The sequence below is a fragment of the Brassica napus genome, chromosome C5 (genome assembly GCF_020379485.1).
Source record: "Brassica napus cultivar Da-Ae chromosome C5, Da-Ae, whole genome shotgun sequence".
NCBI lineage: Eukaryota > Viridiplantae > Streptophyta > Magnoliopsida > Brassicales > Brassicaceae > Brassica > Brassica napus.
In genome coordinates, this window is record NC_063448.1 from 53,252,016 (window position 1) to 53,260,450 (window position 8,435).

An 8,435-nucleotide genomic window follows, 5' to 3' on the forward strand; every position below is an offset into this window, starting at 1 on the left:
GTCATTTACGCCTTTTTATTTCCGCACTCTTCTTTATCTGTTTTTTTTTTTTTCTTCTTCTCAATATTCCGGGAAGAAGTGCGAGCGAGGGAGGGAGCTTTGGTGCCGATGGGTCGTTCGAAACTAGCTTCTCGTCCTGCTCCCGAAGACGCGAATCCTGGGTTCGTTTAAAGTTTCCATCTTTATCCCTTTTTAGCTCGAATTAGTTAGTCTAGGGTTTATTCTCTCTGGTTGCTTACTTGACATTTCTCTGGAATCCAGTTCAGTTGTGTTAATTGCCATGTTTGACTAACTTGACGTTGTGGGTTCTTCAATTTCATGCTGCTACCTTGTTCCTTATCCTAAAGTGTTGATTTTTTTGGCTGTTTCAGAAAATCTAAAAGGAAAAAGTTATCCTCTGGTACTGAGAATGCACCAGGGCCTTCAGTTTCCATTGGTATGTGAATTAATGTATAATCAAGCTAATGTTTCCAAAAGTTCGTACCTTTTTTATATATTTTGTGGAAAAATTGTTTACTTTATGTCCATTGCAATGCGATGTAGGAGGTGAAGCTGGGAATGAGAGGAAGCCTGGCCTTTACTGTTGTAACTACTGCGATAAAGATCTCTCTGGTTTGGTTCGTCTCAAATGTGCTGTTTGTGTCGACTTTGACCTTTGTGTGGAATGCTTTTATGTCGGTGTTGAGCTTAACCGTCACAAGAGCAGTCACCCGTATCGTGTTATGGTTAGTTTCCAACCTCGAGAGCAGTATGTGTTGTTTTGTTTGTTTGTGTTGAATGAATCTACCCTTTTGTGCGACAGGACAATTTGTCTTTTCCGCTTGTTTCTTCTGATTGGAATGCGGATGAAGAGATACTCCTTCTCGAGGTACTCGTTAAACTTTTTTCTAACGGATCTTGTTTTGTTTCTGCTTGTACTATGTGTAATCATTAATCTATTGTTTTAGGCCATTGCTACGTACGGGTTTGGGAACTGGAAAGAAGTTGCAAACTATGTTGGCAGTAAGACACTGACCGAGTGTGTTGATCACTTCAACTCTGCTTACATGCAGTCACCTTGCTTTCCCCTTCCGGTAAAAGGACACATGATCTTTAGATAGTTTGACATATTGTCTCGTTTATTTACTCAAGCTCTTGGCTGTGTAGGACTTGTCTCACACAAATGGAAAGAGCAAAGATGAGCTTCTTGCTATGAGTAAAGATCATGCCGTGAAAAAAGGTCTGCTTGATGGTTTGGGACTCGCAATTAACCTTGAAAGAAGAAAACTGCCGGCTCATTTTTTTGTTTGTTACAGAAACACCTCCACTCGTGAACCTATCTCCGAAAGAAGAGCTGCCAATGTCAGTTGAAATCAAGTACGTAACAACAATTTCTCTAAGTTTGCAATGTTGAATGGACCTAATCTAATACTTATGTGCTTTAATGAGCAGCGAAGAAGCTTCAGGGAAGGAAGATTCAGTAGATCAACCTTTGCCTATCTTAGCTGGAGGTATGTAAAACATCTTTATATTCTTTTATGATTTTTTATGATTCTTAACCTTAAATATTATCTCAGCCATAGTTATAAATGTAAATTAATACCTTTCTTGGACAGTCAAGAAGAAAGCTAATGCACCACAGACTCAGGACACCATCAAGTTGGAAGGTTTGTCTACTGTGGAACAAGTTTTTATGATAAAGTTATATTTGAAGGGAACAAAAGCTAAAGGTGGTTTATGGCGCTTGCGTCTCAGCTGCTAAACAACTATCTGAGAGGAGTGTGGGGGAGAAGAAACCGAGGCTTCCTGGAAAGAAAGTTCCATTTGTAACGGAGCTATATGCCTACAACTTAAAGCGGCAAGAATTTGAGATCGAACATGACAACGATGCTGAGCAGCTACTCTCAGACATGGAGTTTAAGGATTGTGACACGGATGCTGAGCGTGAGCAGAAGTTGCAGGTTCTTCATATTTACTCGAAAAGGTACGTTTGTCACATGTTAATCCAAATTGTTCTGTTATGAGCCAATGCTACAGCCTAGATCGTGCTTTTGCTTTTCTGCGCAGGCTTGATGAGAGGAAGCGGAGGAAGGAGTTCGTTCTGGAAAGGAACTTACTGTACCCTGATCAGTTTGAACTGAGCCTTTCGGCAGAGGAGAGACAAATATACAACAAGTGCAAGGTCTTTGCGCGGTTCCACTCCAAAGAAGAGCACAAGGAACTGATTCAGAAGGTCATTGAGGAGCACCGGATTCTCAAAAGAATCCAGGATCTTCAGGTTTGATGCTGAGAACTGATTAACAACACAATCAGGCGGGAACTAAGTAAGGTTTTTTGGTAAATGTTGCAGGAAGCAAGAGCTGCTGGTTGTACGACAACTACAGAAGCAAATAGATTTATAGAAGAGAAGAGAAAGAAGGAAGCTGAAGAAAATTTGGTGAGACTAAACCATGGTGGACCAGGCAGTGTAGCCGGTAAAGGACTAAAGAGTCCCAGAGGTTTACAAAGAAACTTACAGCCCTTTGGTTCTGAGTCGCTGTCAAAGGCCACGCTTCCAATAATATGTAGCTCGCTGGACAATTGGGATGTCAGTGGTCTCCTTGGGGCTGACTTACTCTCTGAGACCGTAAGTAACACTGGTGATTCTCATTCCAATTGTGATTTGTTCCCATGGTTTGAGAGATTGAAGCTGTGTGCTTTTATGCAGGAAAAGGAGATGTGCAACGAGATGAGAATACTCCCTGCACACTATTTCAAAATGCTGGAAACCTTAGCAAGCGAGATAAAGAAAGGGACGGTAAAGAAAAAGTCTGATGCTTATAACTTCTTCAGGGTAGAGCCGAGTAAAGTAGACAGAGTGTATGATTTACTGATTCAGAAAGGAATAGGCGAGTCATCATGATGACTCATGAGCCCTATGGTTGTGTGCCTCATTGGTTCATAATCCTAACATGTAATTCTCAAACAATGTATTAGCTATGTACATATATAGGAAGTGTGTATACAAGATGTTGCTGATGTTGGATCCATAACTTTTTCTCTGTTAGTTTTGAAAGGAATGTTTCAGATCTTGTTCTCTTGCTTTTTTTTTTTTTTTTTTTTGATTAAGCTTTTGAACTCAGTGTCCTCGCTGAGACATTGCTCAAGAAAACAAGATTCTTGGGAGACAGGCAACTACTCTGAATCGGATTGTCATCCAACAACAACAAAGTAAAAGAGAAGCGGCCCTGATCCGATTCTAAAACATTACAACAGTTTAACCAAAAGATTGATCTAACATCTTCCTATGGTTGCAAGCATTGCTTTCTTCGACCTAGCTTCTTCATGTTCTCTGGCAACCAAGGCTTGAAAGCACCAGGAAGAGAAATATTCTCCAAGTAAAAGAAAAAACCACGCAGCAACTCCAACCGCGCCTTATCATCACCATCCGCAAGCTTGTATTCTCTATCGAAATCACAGACCTTCTCCAGATAAGACAGTCCCAGCTCAGAAGTCTCATAGCTACTCTCTCTTCCCTTTCTCAGCTCTCTACATCTACTCACTGGTTTCTTCATCGATGCCTGACTAGACAACAACAACAGCTCTCCTGCATCGTATGGTTTCTCAAGAACATCTATTAGCTCCCTTCTAAACGCACTACTACTACCACTTTCATCATCAGTACTATCATCTTTCTCAAGATCAATCACTTCCTTGTTCTTGGACACCACGAAAGGTGTGCTCTCTCCATCTGTGAATGGAGTATCACTAACCTCAATTATATCATCATCATCATCATCAGAACACCAAGAATCAATCTCAACCTTTACTTTTGCTGATAGATCCTTTTCAGGGACAACAGTTGTGGGATGTTCAAAAGAGTCTACAAGCCATGTGAGGTAACTCATGTAGTCCTTATCCACAACTTCTTCCACACTCTTCTTCCTTGTCCCTACACAAACTCTTTTGTTGCTTTGTGTCATTGAAGGCTCTGTAACTCTATGTACTCGCTTCACAGGAAGAGCCTTCACTTCTTTGGTTCTAACCAATGGAACATCACGTAAAGTGTCATCAACCTTTGACTCCAAAAATCTCCTAGCTTTGTTGCCTCGTTGGATGACTTCTTGAGCTCTAACCAAGGGAACATCCCATAAAGTCTCTGACATTTTTCTAGCTTTGTTGTCTCTTTGTATGGCTTCTTGGGCTCTAACCAATGGAACATCCCATGAAGTTGACTCTGCCAGCTTCCTAGCTTCGTTGTCACGTTTGATGACTTCTAGGGTTCTAAGCAATGGAACATCCCATAAAGTCTCATCATCCTCTGTTGACTCTTCTGACATGTTACTAGCTAAAGGAACATCCCTTGCAGCCTCTAACTCAGCTATCTTTCTCTTTGATCTGTTTGCATCATTAGTAACCATGTTGAATCTGAGTCTACGAGTTTCAGATTCTTTACTGTCGTCTTCAGAGGGAGGGACTAAACTGTTATCATCACTAAGATGATCAAGGTGCAGCTTGTAGTCCTCATCAATCTTGAGATCATCATCATCATCATCAAGAGAAAGAACTGGAACATCAGTTTCTTGAAACATAGTTGGAGTATGATGGTTAGTAACTGCATTCACCATAAACGTTCTGCGTCCATCATCACTATCCATTATGGAGTCTGCATTACCAACATCATCATCAATCACAACGTCTTTCATCTTCCACTGCAATCAACACTGAGAGAGAATAAACTCTCGGGGGAGTGAATCATATAAGAAAAAAAAACTTAAAAAGATCTAATCAGTTGTGGTTAACACCATAGATTCCTATAGAAGTTAATAAAAAAGGGAAGATGAGAGTAAACGTAGAATCATTCGTACCGTTTGAAGAGACTATATGCTTGTGAACAGGGAGAGATAGAGATCAGAAAGGGATAGAAGGAAAAAAAAGGAAATAATGATATTTTAGGGCTTAATTGCATATGAGAGACTAATCAGTCAGATTCGAATTTGACCTAAGGAAAATCTTGGGTTTACTTTTCGGGTCTGACCGGTGACCAGAGAACGGTGAGGAATAATGCATTCCCTAATGTTCCTAAAAAAAATCACCATTCATAAGGAATAATAATTCCCTCTCATTCCCTTTTATTCTCTTTTTTGTAGAGAATTTAAGAACAAAATTATTCCTTGTTAAATTTGATAAGGAACAACCATTCCTTTTCATTCCTGATATTTTGTTCCCATACATTCTTTTTTTATTCGTTCCTCTTAATTTCCGAATGGTCACCGGTCAGACCCTTCATGTTTCAGCTTATCATGATCTCCACGTCATATTTTTCCTTATTTGTTTTCTAAACATCTATTGGCTATTTGGCTACATCATGTAATTTACTTATCAATTAAAAAGATTACTAAATTTAATAAAATAGTTTTGAAGCAACCAAGAAAATCATAATGAAGAGAGATTTTATACTGATTTGAGTGATTGAGGGAAGCAAAAGAAGAGCCATGCATTGGTTGAGTCGTTGACAAGGCAAGTAGTAGTAATACTAATGAACATAGGTTGTTGTGAGGAAGTAACAGTAACCAAACTTCAATATCTTTTCAACTGTACCCCCAAAACGAGATATATTGAGTAATACTAGTAGTACTCTTTGTAAGGTCAATCAATGTAGCTTCAGTGGGTTGGTATTCTCAAAATAAATTTACTGAATTCAAAGATTCCACTAATGGTGATCATCTCATCAACTGATAGACCTATGATGGAAGTGTAATTAGTAGTACTATCTTTGAGTTGCTTACAGTGTCCTAATTGCCATTTGTTTGTTTACACTAAGAAGATTCATGTGTGCAATGGTAAATCGGATCTAAACAAAACGATATTCTAAAATGGATTTTTTGAAAGAAAAAATATTGGTCTAAGCGTTCAAAAGATCAGTGTAAACATCCATTTGATCAATAATTTGCGTGATTTCTTGAACATTGCTTATTTATAACTTCAAATGATCATTCAGATTTACAAAAGCATAAATAAAACATAAGCTTCACCCAAACATAAACAACTTAGTACAGAGTACAGACTCATGGCTTAAAGCTCACAGAATCAAGCACTGACTCAGCAACCAAACCAAACCACACTTAGTTACCAATCACATTAGTAAGATTCTGGAGTGAAGAAGAAGATATCATCAAGCCTATCATTACTCGGCGAGTTCCCTCCATAAACCAACAGACCTTCCTTACCATCCCTCGACCCAGCCGCAAACGCACACCATCCTCTAGGCCCCGGATGCTCCTCTGACCCAAACCCATCTTCCCACTTCCTCCACTCCAACGTCTCAGTATCAAGCCCATAAGCCTCAGCTGTGAAACACCCTGCTCCCATGTGTCCTAAGTCGCTAGGATCAACCTCTCCTCCGAATATCACAATCTGTTTCCCAACAAGGGAAGTGGAAAACACACTTCTCGCAGACGGTTTCTCACCCTTTGTCTCAACTTCTTTCCACTCTCCTTTAGCTATGTCGAAGCAATGAACATCGTCTGCTTCATCTCCTGTGAATCCATACACAACCCATATCCTCCCTTCGACCACCTCTAGTCCCGGACCTCCTCTCCCTTTACATCCCTCTCCAGGAGACGGGAACTTAATCCACTTCCCATCAACAACATTGTACGCCCATAGATCGTTAAGACGGCCATCAACTCCGCACCCACCAAACACATACACGTTCTGAGAATCTGTAGCTATGGAGTGGTAGCTTCTGTTCTCAGGACCTGTCTCCCCTGAGGAGAGAAGCTTCCACTCGTTGGTGGAAGTGTCGAAAGAGTAAAGCTCGTTGAGCTCTTGGTGATTCTCGTCGCGGCCGCCGAAGAAGTAGATGATGGTTCCTACTGCAGCCATGGCTACGCCTACTCTAGGAGGAGGAGCGTCCCCTGAAGCTTCTTGGATGGACCATGTTAGAGTGCTGAGGTCGAAGACGTGGAGGTGGTTGTCGACGGGGACACGGGGTTGGAACTCGCCGCCGAAGGCGTAGACTTTGTTGCCAACGAGGGCGATGGCGTGTGAGCTTCTTGCTCCAGGTCCGGTTCCTTTCTGTTTTAGCTGAAAAGAGAGAAGACAAAGAACACAAAGATAAACTATTCAAATATCAATAAAGACTGAACACTCAGCATGTAGCTTATCAATCAACAGTCTTTTTCTTTCCTCTTTTTTAAATAAGCGTTACGATAAGTATTAGCTGGCAACAATCGCAAACAAACAAGAGTTGAGTCAGCATACAAAATACAAATGCTCAACTCGGTAGTGACGACCTCATTATCCACTAATCCAATGGCCTAGTAGTAATATTTTTATGAGAGAGAGAGAGAGAGAGCATAAACTAATGCAAGTGACAGTAAACAGATGGAGAAGATGACAACACAAAGATTGCAAAATTCAACCTTCCAACATCAGTAATCAGCGAAGTTTTCTCCTTTCCCTTATCAACAACAGAAAAAATAATAATAAAGTTTTCTCCTTCAGTTTGTTCTAAATCATTACAGTAAGTATTGAGCTGAAATCAATCAAAAACAAAGAAGAGACAGAAGACGCAATAGCGTGAACAATTCTGTTAACTATAACAGACTGCGGAAAGGCCACGACTTTAACCGATGAATATAAATCAATCGCAAGTACAATCCAATTAAAAAAAAGGAGCGCGGGGAATATCAGACAGAGGAAAGTAAAGATATTTTGAGAGAACCTGAACCCATTTGCCTTCCATTGGAGTCGATGCCATCGCTGCTGCACTGCTGTACCACTACTGAACGACGATGATGATGATGGCGACTTGGCAAAAAGGACCAACTAGTTTTTATGTTGTTCGTGTTTGGGTTTCTCCTCTATTTAAAAGCCCAACAAGAGGAGGTGGAGAAAACGAATCTTTGTATGTGTTACTTTAATAAAACGCATGGAGTTGGTACTACTAACTAACCACCCAAGAAACGGCATGGGTTTTGCTGTATCCAAATCAAAAATTCAACTTTTTTTCTAATTCTTTCAAACTGTTATAAAAATTATAACAGAACTGGAATTTTATTGTATCGCGGGAATTTGAATAAGAGCAAATTTATACCCGTAGAATATTTTAACACTGATAGAAAGAGTGTATTAGAGAGAAGAGAAGGTTGAGGTGTGTTATTCTAAACGATCGAAATCGATCGTTTATATAGAGAAGAAATTCACTGTGCAAATAGTGCAGCGGGCCCCACATCTTTATATTTTCAATAATTGCGGTGGCTGCTGCTTTTTTTCTTTGACTTTCGTAACACTCCCCCTTGGGGGCCGGTGTCACTATCCGCTCTCGCTTAACGTCTTTGTTGCCTCGTTAAAAACCTTTCCAGGAAAACCCAATGGGAAAAACCATAGTAAGGTAAAAAGAGTACAACTACGTAAGCTCCCCCTCGAATGAACAGTCATAGATCCTTCTGATGGCGCATCCCAATGTTATG

At 40.3% G+C, this 8,435-nt stretch overlaps 3 protein-coding genes across 4 annotated transcripts; 1 reads left to right on the forward strand and 2 right to left on the reverse strand.

The window, feature by feature from the left end:
- The first annotated feature begins 40 nt into the window (after window positions 1-40).
- Window positions 41-3,051, forward strand: LOC106401926 (transcriptional adapter ADA2a). Of its 2 annotated transcripts, none has more exons than XM_013842541.3 (13): window positions 41-161; window positions 372-436; window positions 544-725; window positions 803-868; window positions 948-1,073; window positions 1,147-1,231; window positions 1,296-1,356; window positions 1,432-1,490; window positions 1,596-1,646; window positions 1,735-1,963; window positions 2,047-2,257; window positions 2,330-2,605; window positions 2,687-3,051. In XM_013842541.3, exons 1-13 carry the CDS (start codon window positions 109-111, stop codon window positions 2,879-2,881), a joined length of 1,659 nt encoding a protein of 552 aa, XP_013697995.1. In that variant the 5' UTR covers window positions 41-108; the 3' UTR covers window positions 2,882-3,051. The 2 variants fall into 2 exon arrangements, with proteins under 2 accessions (XP_013697995.1, XP_013697996.1); XM_013842542.3 differs by having other exon boundaries at window positions 42-161; window positions 1,147-1,219.
- Window position 3,052: 1 nt separating this feature from the next.
- On the reverse strand, window positions 3,053-5,355 carry LOC106399086. Its single transcript, XM_013839561.3, has one exon. It carries the CDS (start codon window positions 4,662-4,664, stop codon window positions 3,264-3,266), a length of 1,401 nt encoding a protein of 466 aa, XP_013695015.1. The 5' UTR covers window positions 4,665-5,355; the 3' UTR covers window positions 3,053-3,263.
- A 561-nt stretch (window positions 5,356-5,916) lies between these two features.
- Window positions 5,917-7,916, reverse strand: LOC106401663 (nitrile-specifier protein 5). The gene is made up of 2 exons (XM_013842215.3): window positions 7,688-7,916; window positions 5,917-7,047 (listed from the first exon to the last, which is right to left on the reverse strand). The coding sequence occupies exons 1-2, from the start codon at window positions 7,721-7,723 to the stop codon at window positions 6,100-6,102; spliced, it is 984 nt and encodes a 327-aa protein (XP_013697669.1). The 5' UTR covers window positions 7,724-7,916; the 3' UTR covers window positions 5,917-6,099.
- Between the last annotated feature and the right edge of the window lie 519 nt (window positions 7,917-8,435).